This window comes from Eublepharis macularius, chromosome 13 (genome assembly GCF_028583425.1).
Source record: "Eublepharis macularius isolate TG4126 chromosome 13, MPM_Emac_v1.0, whole genome shotgun sequence".
Taxonomy (NCBI): Eukaryota; Metazoa; Chordata; class Lepidosauria; order Squamata; family Eublepharidae; genus Eublepharis; species Eublepharis macularius.
In genome coordinates, this window is record NC_072802.1 from 16,899,658 (window position 1) to 16,913,972 (window position 14,315).

At 43.2% G+C, this 14,315-nt stretch overlaps 1 protein-coding gene across 2 annotated transcripts in view; it reads left to right on the top strand.

Annotated features, from left to right (window-relative positions):
• Nucleotides 1–13,342: 13,342 nt before the first annotated feature.
• TENM1 (teneurin transmembrane protein 1) overlaps nucleotides 13,343–14,315 on the top strand; it is a 468,106-nt gene continuing 467,133 nt past the window's right edge. For both annotated transcript variants that reach the window (XM_054996443.1, XM_054996444.1), the window contains exon 1: nucleotides 13,343–13,559. In XM_054996443.1, the coding sequence (XP_054852418.1) occupies nucleotides 13,343–13,559 (217 nt within the window). The remainder of the gene's footprint in view (nucleotides 13,560–14,315) is intronic.

A 14,315-nucleotide genomic window follows, 5' to 3' on the forward strand; every position in this document is an offset into this window, starting at 1 on the left:
TACAAAAGTCTTTGCCAACGTCTCTTACATGCATTCTGACTTGGATTCTCTAGTTACAACCATACCACAAATGGAGGCCTCTGATCTTGCTGCTTCCTGAATTATTTCATAGCAAAATGAAAGACCGCTTGGGGATGCTGACAAAGTTCTTTGGTGAACTGTAGTCTAGTGCCTGCTTGCTAGACCCTTACCCATCTTGTCTTGTCAAAGCCAGCTGCAAGAAATGGGCCCTTTTTATCATGCTGCTTAATATAAGCTTTGACCATTATGTTCTGGGATTGAAAAGAAGCTGTGATCCACTCTGTTACCAAAAAGAACCTCTTGCACAGCATGGTTCATAATAATTGTTAGTGACAGTTGTGTTTCCTTCAGCTAAAATTAGCTGCCAATTGCATGCTTTGTATGTGGGCACTCAGGAAAATAGTTATTTTTTCTTGAGGGTTCTGAATTGGCTCACTTTGTGTATTTGTGCGCATGCTGATTTTGTTTATTTGTTTACTTCATTTATTCCCTATTTTTCTCTCCAGTGGAGAGCCAAAGCAGCTCACATCATTTTCTTCTCCATTTTCACAATAACCTGGTGAGATAAAGTATTGAGATTACATTACTGGCCCAAGGTCACCCAGCATGCTCCAGAGGCAGAGTGGAGATTTGAACCTAGGGGTCCCGGATCCTAGTCCTACATTCTAACCCTGGGCAACTCTGCCTTGCAGTGTCTCCTTGAAGACTGCAATATGAAAACTGGGCAGGGAAAGGAACACATTTCTTATTTGTTGTCCATATTTTGCATATATTATTCCTGGGCCAAATCAATTGAGAGAGACAGGAGCGAGAGTATAATTTTTGTAAATTGGGTTCACATTTTTTTAAAAAGTTCTAATCAATATAAAAAATCTAAGATTGCGCCATCAGACTGAGTGGGGGGGGGGTAAATGATCCACCTCTGATCATGTGCCATCAGTGGTTATTGGCGTTGAGCTAGTCTGGTTGCCAACTGTGCAGGTGCAAAGTAGGCCCAGATGCCTGTTATGTATCTCAAACGGATTGAAAACCGTAGAAGAAGGTAGTTTGATTAGTGATTGAACTGAATATTGTGAAAGATAGACATTATTAATCCAAGCTAATTATTTTCAGTCATCAGCTACAGTAGGCCTGTTGCCGATTCCATTGCGGAGGAAAGCGATTACACGGGGGCAATTGTGGGGCAGCTCCAGCATCTCTGCAAAATAGCAGTGTCATTCAGGTTCAGCTTTTGATCATCAAAATTATGTTGGCTGCCCTTGTCAGTGATCATCTATTGGTTAGAGATGAGATGATCTTATAATTCTCCTACATTTTTCCTGGTCCTTGGAGAATCAGGGGATTGCAGATTTGCTTTACATCCTTCCCTTTACTGGGATGGCATCTGGAAGAGGATGTTGCTCTGGTAACTGTAATCTCTAGACTAACTTGGCTAGCAAGGTCTACTTGCCAGCCTCTGCTGAATATTTTTCTACTATGTCTATTTGCCTCATAAGTTGTTCAGCAAATGTGCAGGTCAACAACAGTATATCCGGTTCAAATGAACTAAAAGAACATGAGAAAGTTCTGTTGTCATAAGCTCTATTCCTTTGATCACATTGATTCTCCTTTAGCAGGTCTCCTTCCTTCCCTGGCTTGGGAATCCTTAGAAAAGATGGATTTGAGTCCAGTGGCACATTAGAGACCAACAAGATTTTCAGGGTGTAAACTTTCGAGAGTCAAAAGGTGTCTGAAGATGGGAGCTCTGACTCTCAAAATCGTATTCGTCTCTACGGTGCCATTCGACTCAAATCCTGATGTTCTACTACAGATCAACATGGCTACCCACCTAAAACCATCCTCTTGGAAAAGATGGAGAATGACGGTGCCTTGTGTGGATTCAAGCCATAAGTCCACCTTGCTCAGTATTGCCTGCCCTTACTGGTGGTGGTTCTCCAGGATCTGAGGCAGACGGAGGTTTTTCCAGTTCCTGCTCCCAAAGAACCTTCCACTGCAGATGTGAGGGACTGAACGTGTGACTTTTTCAAGGTTGCTTTACCAGTGAGCCGTGTCCTCCCCCACCAGAGCTAGACTTGGTGGCTTCTGCTTGCCAAGCAACACATGACAAAAATTAGAGTGGAAACTAAAAGGACAAAGCACAAAAGGACAGGTAGTGGAGGAAAGCAACAAATGAAATGAACATTTCAGTCCATTTGGGTCAGGCTGGTCTTTCCTAGTATGTAGCTTTTTAAAAAAATGTCAGCCTAATATTCATTATAGTAAAGTAAAAGTAATGTCACAGCCAAGCCCACAACTGGCAAGTAAATTACACATTTTTCTGTTTCTGGACATATTGACGTACATTATATATAATATATCCTTACTTTTTTTTTTAAGTCATCCTAATTCATTGTGTTTCAATAATTTTTGTTCTGTTGCGTTTGGTTTCCAGAGGCACTGAGTAAAATGAACAATATTTTAACTTACCTACTAGCAGCTAAAATTAAATACTATCTTGATTAATTTTAGATGAAGGCTGTAATTTAATATTTAAAAGAAGATTATCCATTTTACATCTGGTGAGATGAAAAGTCTACATATATGGCTGAGAGTAATCTATCCATTGCTTTATGAACCCAAAAATCCTCCAGGGAGACAATGTCAGATCCATATTACATCCCTGAGTGTTAAGCTTTGTCTTTGCATAACTGATATAGTCAAAAGATGCTTAAGAATCCATGTAACATGTTGCCTTTTTATCTATACATCTGCTCTCCTTATTGTGCATTCATTAATCCACCTCACAGCCAGAAGAAATGATATTTGAGAGAATTGCATCATTTACTCTCATCCGTTAGTAGGACTTGAAAACGTCTGTTTCATTGTTGTAAGAATATTGTGTTGGAAGTGTTGCTGACCGCTGTGCAGAGAATAATTTCCTTTAAAAAAAAAGTGAGTGAACTAAGCACACATTCTGCATGTTTTACAGTGCAATCTTAAGCAGAATTACTCCAGTCTAAGCCCACTGGAGTAACTCTTCTTAGGATTGCAATGTTAACAGGTGAGCTTGCAGATCATGGTTTGCCACGATATGAGCAAGGCTCCAAGGAGCCTTGGCATGGCTTGCCGTGATCCCAGCTTCCCTTCTCCCCCCCGTCAGATACATGGCAAGTGATGTGTATTGTATATTTATTCCTTGTGATTCTCTGCCACCTTTCCTCCATCGTGGATCTGAAGGTGGCAACCATGAGACTTCCAGAAGATCTATCATCCACACATTGGTCATCCCCATCCTTGATCTGCTTTGCTTCAAGAATGTAGTTGTGTGTCATGTGTCTCCCAGTTATGAGAACCAGTGTAGTTAGAGGTTAGAATTAGAGATGGGCACGAACGGGGAAAAAATAAACTATGTGGTTCATCAAATTTCACGAACCACGAACTTTCATGAACCTGTCCCTGGTTTGCGAACCTGTTCGTTTGGTTCATGAAAACGTCACATCCAGGTCAGAAAATCATCACTTCTGGGCCAGCAGAAGGTCACTTCCAGGTCAGCAGAAGGTTTGCAGGAAGTCCATCCCCTGTTACTTAGGAAACTGATTGATCAGCACCAGGCTGTCTGCAGTGATGAACCAAAACACAAACCAAATGAACCAGCCTAAAGTTTGTGGCGGTTTGTCAGAATTGGGATCTGACGAACCGCTGGTTCACAAACCGCAAACTGGCCTGGTTCGTCATGAATTTTAGTTCATATTTTGGTTTGTGCCCATCTCTAGTTAGAATGTCAGACAAGGGTCTGAGCAACCAATGTTGAAATCCTCACTCTGCCAAGGAAGCTTGCAAGATGACCTTGGGACAGTCTCATGCTCAGTCCATCCTATCTCACAGGGTTGTTGTGAGAAATAATGAGAGGTAAGCCACTTCACAGTATGCTGTCAGGATTTGTATTTCTGGTGTATCCTCTTTCCTCTTGGTACTGTAGCCCATTCTTTGTCTTGAACCTAGCACTGGGAAACATATTAGTTCATGACTTCTATGATAACTCCTTTTTCTAGGAGTCATCTCAGAACATTGCATACAAGTTTCCGCTGTGTGTATAAGAGTATCAGGGATTGTTGTACAGTGTGTGTAATGACAGAACACCACCAGTTGTTCCCTTTACTGATGTAAGTTAATTTTCTTATGCTTCAGACTGCTTCCTCTTGCATTAATTGTTGTTTATCCTACTCACTTACACTTTGTTCATCTGCACCCCTTTAGAGAGAGACCTGGACCCCTGTCACCTCTCTCATCATCCATTATATGTAGCAGCTTTATCCATTCCAGTCCCTTACATACAGAATCACACTTAACGAATTTATGATGGGATCACACCAAAGCTCTACTACCCCCAACTCCTCCCCTTTCTTCTCCCTCTTTCCCTATTAAAACATGGGATATCATTTCCTCTTCAAAGCATCTAAAGAAGTGAGTTCTGACTCACAAAAGTTGGTGCAAAATGTTCTTAGTCTTTAAGGGGCCACTGGCTACAGAAGACTAACACAGGTACCCCTCTGGATTATCAAATAGGATTGCCAGCCATAGCTGGGACACCCGGGGGGAGAATTTGGGGGGCGAGGACAAGGTATTTGGTGTTGCACCAACATGTAATGTCACTTCCAGTACAAAACGAGAATTTACATCATTGTATTGGAGCAACACTCTTAAGATTCATCTAAAACTCTATGGTTTAACCGTAGAGTTTAACCATAGAGTTTTCAGTAAATCAGAGGGTCATGCTGATGTGATGATGGTGCTTCCAGTTGTGCACTGGCAGTGACATCATGATTTGGTACAGCATTGAACACCCTGTTCCATTTCCTCCCCACCTTCCCTGGTGAGCAGTGATGGGAACAAAGGTCAGGCTCCCTTGAGCGCCATTATCAAAGAAGTTAAATAAATAGGAAGTGCTTCCTTCTTTTTCCATGCCAAAAGAAGTCATTTTGGCTGCGGTCTGAAGCATGCTTACTTTTAACCCATGAAGACTCTTGAACAGCCTAGCATCTGCTTTGAGCAGCAGCAGACCGCAGGCAGAGAAAGATCTTTCACCGTGCCTGCTGTCTTTGACTGGAGATATCAAGGACTAAACCAGAAGATCTACATGCATATAGCTTGTGCTCTGTCATGTAGGCACAACTCTCCAGTTTGAAGAAAGCATCAGTGGATAATGAGGGCATTTTTTTTTTACCAGGAAATGGAGACGATACCTAATGAAATAGGCAGAGTTGAATAGTAGGCAGCTGTAACCAAATCTCACTTGGACTCAGCATGTGAAAAATATATGGTCTTCAATAGATGGAAAAGAGATGATCTTTGGATACCACCACAGAGGTGGGCACAAACTGGGAAAATACCAAACTGTGCGGTTCATGGTTCATCAAATTTAATGAACCACAAACTTTCACGAACTTGCCCCGGTTTGCGAATCAGTTCATTTTATTTATTTAAAGAAATTTTTATTGGTGAGTACAAAATTAATACACATATTCCCCATCTTACCTATATTATATCAACCCCCACCCTTTCCCTCCCCCCTCTTTATAGACTTCCAACAGCTTTTCAACCCTTAACTTATCCTATTACTTAACTTATTTTCAACTAAATTCTTCTAAATCACATACGTATTATATCTCTTACTCTAAGCATTTTCGCGAATCAGTTCATTTGATTTGTGAAAACGTTACTTTTGGGGCAGCTGAAGGTCTACAGAAAGCCCCTCCCCCCATTTCCTAGGAAACTGATTGATCGACACCAGGCTGTCTGCAGTGACAAACTGGGAAATGAACCAAATGAATCGGCCTAAAGTTTGTAACGGTTCGTCAGAAATTGGCTCTGATGAACCACTGGTTCATGAACCACGAACTGGCCCGGTTCGTGATGAACTTTGGTTCATATTTCGGTTCATGCCCATCTCTAATCTAGGACAACATGCGGGTGAATGCAAATTTCCCCCATGACTAAGGTGAAAAGCAATAGAAATTAATATGTTTGCCAATATATGCGGCATACCATTTATATTTAGAGAGAACAGTAAGGAGATAGTTTTGTCTGTTTTGAATCCTTCATATCTTTTCTTCAAGCTGACTCATGCAGGTGAGACAAGCTTCTTCTCTCCCCCACCCCATCTTGAGTCTGGTTCATTTTCAGTGCCGCTGAAAGGCAAGCAAGGGATAATAAATCCAGCCAGAGACGTACAATAATTGCAACCTCCTGAATTTCACAGTTGAAAGGAAGGAAGACATTTTCCTCTATTAAGAGGTGCACCTGCTTAATATTCTGTTAAATTCAATACACATATGGCTACAATTTTCCTTTATCCATTTAAAATAGAAAGGACTCTCCCATAAAAATAATGCACTATATTCTAAATGCTAATTAGGCCACATGTAAGATATGGGGTTGCATCTAGCTAGCTGTCTAATCCCCTCTTAACTCTGTCTGTGCTTGTGGCTATCACTGTCTCCACTGGTAATGAATATCAGTGGATATGAATCATATAAGTGACCCCTTCTTGGACTAGCTACACAATCACAAGGGTTCAAAGGCCGCTTTGGTGGCTTCAAGATCTTCATCCCATTTGTCATGGGACAAATTCAGGAGATGCTTCTCCCTATGCCAGCTGTCTATGGCACTTGAGCCACCTGCGTAGCTAATGGGACATTTTCAGATTGCATCAGATACCCCAACATGGTATATCTTTGCAAGATACCTTTGGACCAGTCAGGTTGCTCTGGATCTCTAAGATTTGTCCCCTCCCATCCCTCCATCAAGCTCTGCCTTGGTGGTTTTCTGTTTTGTTTAGCAAACCCTGCCTTCTCTCCGAGTGGCTCAAGGTGGAGTAGATAGTTCATTGTATTTGGCAAATTTACCTTGCAATATATAAACCAATCAAAGGTATTAAAGCCTCAAGAGTGAACTCACATCATCAGCTGGGTAGACCTTAACAAGTCTACGTCGGAACATAGCAGTGTAGACAACAAATTGTGTAACATCGTTTGTTACAGATCTAAGTTTGCTTTCCTTCATTAGGGACAGGGCATATAATGGCCAATGGCTACTAGATCTTCAAAGACAAAACCTGACGATGTATGGCATATTACTTCAGCCCGTGTTTGTCACCAAGTCAGAAACTGGAGTGAATGGTGAAAGATTTACAGTTTTTAAGTCCAAGAGAGAATCTGCACAGCAAAGCAACTGGCCTCTATTGTGTGTCCAGATTGACAGAAAAATCCTAAACAGAGTTACTCCAGTCTAAGCCCACTGAAGTCAATGAGCTTAGACTGAAGTAACTCTGCTTAGGATTTCACTGTTAATGTCAGTAGTCTTATAAAACTGGCCTTTGAATTTTCTTGATGGTTCCTTTTTCTCCTAATTACTTGAAGAATTTGTGCTGCCTGTTTTTGTGCTGTTCTAAGGTTTTGTTTTCTTTTTTAAATATACTTTTTGCCATTTTTAGTGAGAGTCTGGAGATGCTTGGTGTATGTGTGGTCTTCCTACCATGTATGTAGTTAAACTGTCAATGGCAGATCAAGGGGGGGGGTTGGGGGGTCTTTGTGGTTTTCAGAGAAACAGGCATTTTAGCAGGGGGTATATTCTTTCAGTTGCATCTTGCTAAAAAGATAGTTCTCTGATACAGCATTGATCTGTGCGGTTGTAATCTTTGTGTTATCCCTGTGTGAGGCTGTCCTTAAAGATAACACAGAAACGTTGGTTTGTGTAGGAAGTGGCTACCCAGTTACTCTTTACTGCCAGCTGATTTGATTGTATTTGCCACGGTTTGGGAAGACATCCAGACTCAGTTTAAGGTGCCAATGTTTACCTGTTACCTGAGAGCTGCTCAGTGGTTAAGTGGTTGGGTTGTGAATCAGCACTCTGCTAGTTCAACTGCCTTGAGCTCAGCAGGTAGCCTTGGGTGAGCCTCTCCTCTCAGCTCCCCGATGTAGGATAAAGGTAAAGGTAGTCCCCCTATGCAAGCACTGAGTCATTACTGACCCATGGGGGGATGTCGCATCACAACATTTTCTTGGCAGACTTGTTACGGGGTGGTTTGCCATTGCCTTCCCCAGTCATCTACACTTTACCCCCAGGAAACTGGGGACTCATTTTACTGACCTCGGAAGGATGGAAGGCTGAGTCAACCTTGAGCCGGCTACCTGAACCCGGCTTCCGCCAGGATCGAACTCAGGTCATGAGCAGAGCTTGGGCTGCAGTACTGCAGCTTACCACTTTGCATCATGGGGCTCTTCCCTGATGTATTATGGGGATAACAACAACACTGACTTCATTTACTGCTCTGAGTGGAACACTGATCTGTCTAGAAGAGCCATATATAAGTGCAGTTATTACTATTATTATCTGGCAACCCTAGGCATGGGGGCCAGTTCATGAGATCTGGTGCTTCTGCTTGGACAGTGTATTTAAAGCATTCCAGGTTGCATGATGGAGAGAGAGAACACTTTTCAAGCCACCACTGTCAGCACAATCACTGTGGTCCGCTAGTATGGGAGAAGCTTGAGTCTCTGGCCACAGCCCCTCATGTTTCTAAGATCACACGGGACCTGCCTCATGTACAAACTCACCCACAAGTTGCAACCCCTCCCAAATTGTCTCAGAGAAAAAAGGGAGGGGACGTTGTAGCTCCCTTGTTCTTAGACAAATCTCACCAGCTGTATTGTGGGGATAAAAATAACACTGGCTTTGTTCACTGCTCGGAGTGTGGCACTGATCTGTCCAGAAGGGTGGTATGAAAGCACTGCTGTTGTTGTTATTTATTATTAAGCCCATTACTACCTGGGGGCAACATTTCTCCCTTTATGGACCTGTCCTTTCCACCTTTGCTTTTGGTGCTTTCGCAGGGATCCACTTGTTCCAGGAATACCTGAAGTTATGCATTTGGGGTTATTGGGCCAGTATTGTAGAACAGCTTGCTCAAGAAGATGAGTAGGCCACCTTACTTGCTAAGTTTCAGGACTAGTAAAGTAGTTCTGTTTCAAAGGGTTTTCTGAGTAGCTATGATAATTATCAGGCAGGCTTTTTAATCCATTTTGATATCTGATGGAAAACTTTTTAAAAAAATTCCAGACACGCAGGCGCTTTTATAAAAAAAACCCATTGTCGATTCTGATGGCAAACATGGTTTTTTCCTCCCATTTCAGAAACCTTAAAAGAGAAAGTGTTGTCCCGTTTTTTTTTTATGAAGGTTTTGTCCATTTTTGGTGAGACTATGGTCGTTTCCACGCGGCTTACCTTTGCTCGTAACGACCCGTAAGATTGCGCAAAAAACGCGGAGGATCGCGTTTTCTCGCGCGAGAAAATGCGATCTTCCGTGTTTTTTGCGCAATCTTACGGGTCGTTACGAGCAAAGGTAAGCCGCGTGGAAACGGCCCATTTTTCTTCAGGTTTTGTTGTGGGAGATACCGCATCACAACCAAGCTATTCATTCTAATCTAAAACATGCATAAAATCATTCTCTCCTGGATCCTTGCCAGACAGGCTTTTCCCAAGCAAAGCAGAAGAGAGACACGTGAGGGGTCTGCTGGGGAATAGTTCATGAATGCTTGAAGCCTGGGATTTTTCCTCCCATGGGACAGAATAGGTCTCTGCTGATTCCTTCATGTAGCTGCAGCTGCACCTGCTCTGGGCTAGCTTGTATTATGTGTTGTTGTTTCTACCCCATGCTGAAATGTGAAGATGTCCGAATTCCAGGTGTTAGCATTTGGAATGCCAAGCGTTTTAGCATATCCATAGTGTACGGATTCTCACACTGCAAAATGTCTTTTAAATTCTGCCGCTGGGTTTTATGTGTGCATCTGGCTTCTGCCGTACAAGTATTATATAACCTTTACAATGACAACTTCTTATGTGCCTTCAGAACAAATTGGACAGTTGTGCTCTTGCTTGATTGATGTTCCCCACACAGCCCGACTTTGTTTACCCTGTTGTACAAAGGGACCAGAAAATTACATCAGCTTGAAATCTCTCGATAACATTCTTGCGGTGTGCATTTTCCCTACTTTCTCCCTACTGGGTGTATGCAGGCGGTGATGCGCCCTGGCAAGAAAGTAATTTGGAGTCGCTAGAGGTAGGGCCATCTGTAACAGCATGGGAATTTACGGTAGAGATCTTCCTGCTCATGAATCCAGTGGGATGTAGAATGAGTTTAGGCAATTGACTGACAGTCTATCTCCATTTTGTTCTTCCCTCTGAACAAAACAAAATACATATTTGATTTTCCATGTATTTTCATGGGGTAGAAATTAAAAGCTATGTTGTGAATATATAGCAGACTAGGGTAGCATTTTGCGTTTGCTTCCTGAACAGTTCTGATTAGAATCCAGTCTTTTCAGTATTTGGATCCAAAAGGGTACCTGCTTCTGTTGTGGAAACATTGACTGTGGAAGTTTACATCCAGAGCTGAAACGGAAAACCCGTATGGTTTTCTTTGGAAAGATCTAGGAATCGACAGGAATCCTGCTCAAGGATTTTTTTCCCCTGGAACAATTCACATGATCTTTCAGTTAAGCACCTTATTTGTTCCTGTAGAGCAGGGTTCTTAAAAAGATTTTGTGCTGTGGACCCCTTTGGCAGTCTGGTGAAGCCTATAGATCCCTTCTCAGAATTATGTTTTTAAATGTGTTTGTAAATACATAATTTTAGTTAGATTAGTGAGAATAAAAATGTAATTTTTTAACCATCCAAGTTCACAGACCCAAGGTTAAGAGCCAGTTAGGTGTAGTGGTTAAGAGCAGCAGGACTCTAATCTGATTCCCTGCTCCTCCGCTTGAAGCCAGCTGGGTGACCTTGGGTCAGTCACAGCTTCTCAGAGGTCTCTCAGCCCCATCCACCTCACAGGGCGATTGTTGTGGGAATGATAATAACACACTTTGTAAACTGGTCTGAGTAGGCGTTAAGTGGTCCTGAAGGGCAGTATATGAATCAAATGTTATTATCATTGTAATTATATTATAACACTTGCTCTGGTGGAATTATTGTGAACACAGTCTGCTAGAAATGGCATTTACCCAATGCCTATACTAGTTGCCAAGGGCTTGGTAACAGTTGCTCTCCTCTTGATATTTTCAAAATGTCCCCATCTGAACCACCCCATGATGCTGAAGATGGACATGCACATCCATCTGCTTTGCATGTATGCTAACTTCTGGCCAATGGTGTACAATCGCCTTACATCATCAGCCAGATTTGGCCACCTCCAAATCCAAGTTTTTCTACCACTAGATGGTTTTTTCAGTCACCTGAGAAGGAGGATATTCACTTTGCAATCCACCCATGTGATTATTGCTGGGTATATTCAAAGTGTAAGATATCTGACATTAAGGAGGCTTGATGGGGGGATATGTATTGTTTGGCCTGTGCTTAACATTGATATGATCATGAACAGGGCCAGTGCCAGAGGTTCTGGCGCCCGAGGCGGGGGGCGCGCGCTCTGCGCATGCGCGCACACCACGGACTGCGTGATGACATCATCACAGATGTCATCACGTGCCGCAGGGGGGCTGGGCAGCTCGCAGAGCTCCAAGCAGAGAAGCTTCAAGCTGCTGCTGGGGCAGCGCGCGGAGGCTGCTCCGTGCGCCGCCCCAGCAACAGCTCACGGCTTCTGCGCCTGGCTGGGGCAGAGGAGCGTGCAGCAGAGCTGGCGCAGCTGCAGCCAGCCAGCCAGCCAGCCCCGTGCCGCCGCCACCACATGCCCCAGCCGAGCGCGGAAGCTGCAAGCCACTGCTGGGGCGGCGCGCGGAGGCTGCTCCATGCACCACCCCAGCAACAGCTCACGGCTTCTGCGACCGGCCGGGGTGGAGTAGCACACAGCGGCGCTGGCGTGGCTGGCTGCAGCTGCTGCTGCTGCTGCTGCAGCCAGCCAGCGTGCCGCCACCGAGACGCGCCCCAGCTGGGCTCACAAGCCACGAGCCGCTGCTGGGGTGGCGCCCGGAGGCTGCGGCCAGCTGGGGTGTGTGGCGGCGGCGGCAGCAGCACGGAGCTGGCTGGCTGGCTGCAGTAGTAGCTGCATCCCAGTCATGCCAGCTTCGCTGCGCGCACCTCCGCCCCCGACACCCCCTCCAGCGTCCCTCCAAAGCCCGAGCGCCCGAGGCCACCGCCTACCTGGCCTCCATGGGCGCACCGGCCCTGATCATGAATATCTACAATCAGGATGAAATCATTTTGTGAAGTTTTAAAAAATGGCTCTGAACTAGAGATGGGCATGAACCGAAATACGAACCAAAGTTCGTCATGAACTGGGCCGGTTTGTGGTTCACGAACCAGTGGTTCATGGGAGTTCATTTTTAATGAACCGCGACGAACTTCTGTGATTTTTAGCATGGTTCAGTTGGTTCATATTGTCAGACAGTGGCTTACTAAAAGTTGCAATCCAGCCTATCTCTTGCAATTAGGCATGAGTCCAGTGGTTCCAAAAGATTTTACTGAATATAAACAACCATTATAGTCCACTGACCAAGATGCAATATCTTGGCTGGTACACGAGTATTGTTACGAATGACAGGCAAAGGTTAAGGTACAGAATAGCATAGCCCAGCAAGTCCCATCCTCCCCCCATAGTTCTCAAAACAAACGGCTTGAAGCTGAGAGAGTGAAACTTTCACAAGGCTGGAAAGGTTGTAGTCATAACATTCCTCTTCTTTGAGATAACTGTTACTGGACTGCTTGTCACCTGCAAAAGAAGAGCTTAAAACACTGACAGGATTAAAATGGAGTCTCTCTGGTTAGATCACATAAGAAACATAGTCAGCCCTGACACATATTTTAGTTCGTCACTGCAGACAGCTTGGCACCAATTGATCAGTTTCCTAGGCAATAGGGGGATGGGCTCCCTACAGACCTTCTGCTGACCCGTAAGTGCTGTTTTCATGAACCAAACAAACTAGTTCACGAATCTGGCAATTTCATGCTGGTTCGTGGTTCATGAAACACTACAAACCATAACGACCCACCTTTTTTTTTCAGTTCGTGCTCATCTCTACTCTAGACTGTAACTTTATTCTTGGGCACAGGGATATTATCTCAAGGGTATTGTCTGATGGAAGTTCTTGTTTATTGTTTAATATTTTTGTACTGCTAACTGGCCAAAATATCTCAGTATATGTGGTCATTGTGCAAATATTTGTTTCCCTCTAGAAAGCCTATTAAACCAATCACTTGAAATTGAGGAAGACAGTCAAATATTCCCTTTGCTTAAAAGTGGTATTTTTCATTGAATATTCTCTTTCTTCCAGGATTGTTTCCTTAAGGAGCCGTCACTCTTTGTTTTCATGACTTTGGGCCTAATTAATCAGCAATGGAGCAGATGGACTGTAAGCCCTACCAGCCACTGTCAAAAGCTAAGCATGAAATGGATCTAGCTTACACAAGCTCTTCAGATGAAAGCGAAGATGGGAGAAAAGCAAGACAATCTTATGAGTCCAGAGAAACTCTCAATGACTACACCCAAGAACTAAGACTGAATTACAACAGCCACAGCAGAAAACGGAAAGCTGTTGATGAGCCCCCACAAGGTACTGTTACTCATTATGACAAACATATTGAGATCATGTGCATGTTTAATTTTATGGTGATAACCCACACAAATTTCCTACTATCCTAAAATCATTTTTTAGCAGACACAGTCATTTTGCTATATGTTTTCCAGGAACGAGAATCGCTGTAGGATTTTGTAGCCACTAATACAGCAATTGTTGATTAAGTATGACCTACATTCAGTGATAATTTTACTTAGATATCCTGATTAATAATTTTGAAACATTTGTATAAGCTAAGTATTTTTCCCCACATATCAAACTAACTATGGATTTGTAGGCTTTCTCACAAGACTTACTTAAATTTTGTCTAAGATCAGATCTCACCTCTCCAGCTGAGATTTATGAGTTTTGAAGAAAGGATTCCAGGTCTTAGAAGATACCTAGCAGGCAAGGTAGAACCCTGACATTTATGCATTCACACATTAATTGCTACTTTCTGTGTGTTTGCCTAATTTATTTTTCTTACATATTTGGCTATTGTTTATGTTTGAAAATAATGGAAAAGGGTAATCAATATAATTGCATAAGATCTACTGATGTCTGTGCCTTCAGAAGCCTGTCTCTGGTGCGCAAAGAATTACTTTGTCCTTGTTCTATATGGAGTTGCTTAATTAGATGCATGGGATTAGATCCAAAATACTAGAGTTCAGAATTTACCTTTTAGGATCTCAGGGCCAAATGCATTGAAGGGATCTTTAAATATTTAGCAAGAGAACAATGATTTCAGAGAAA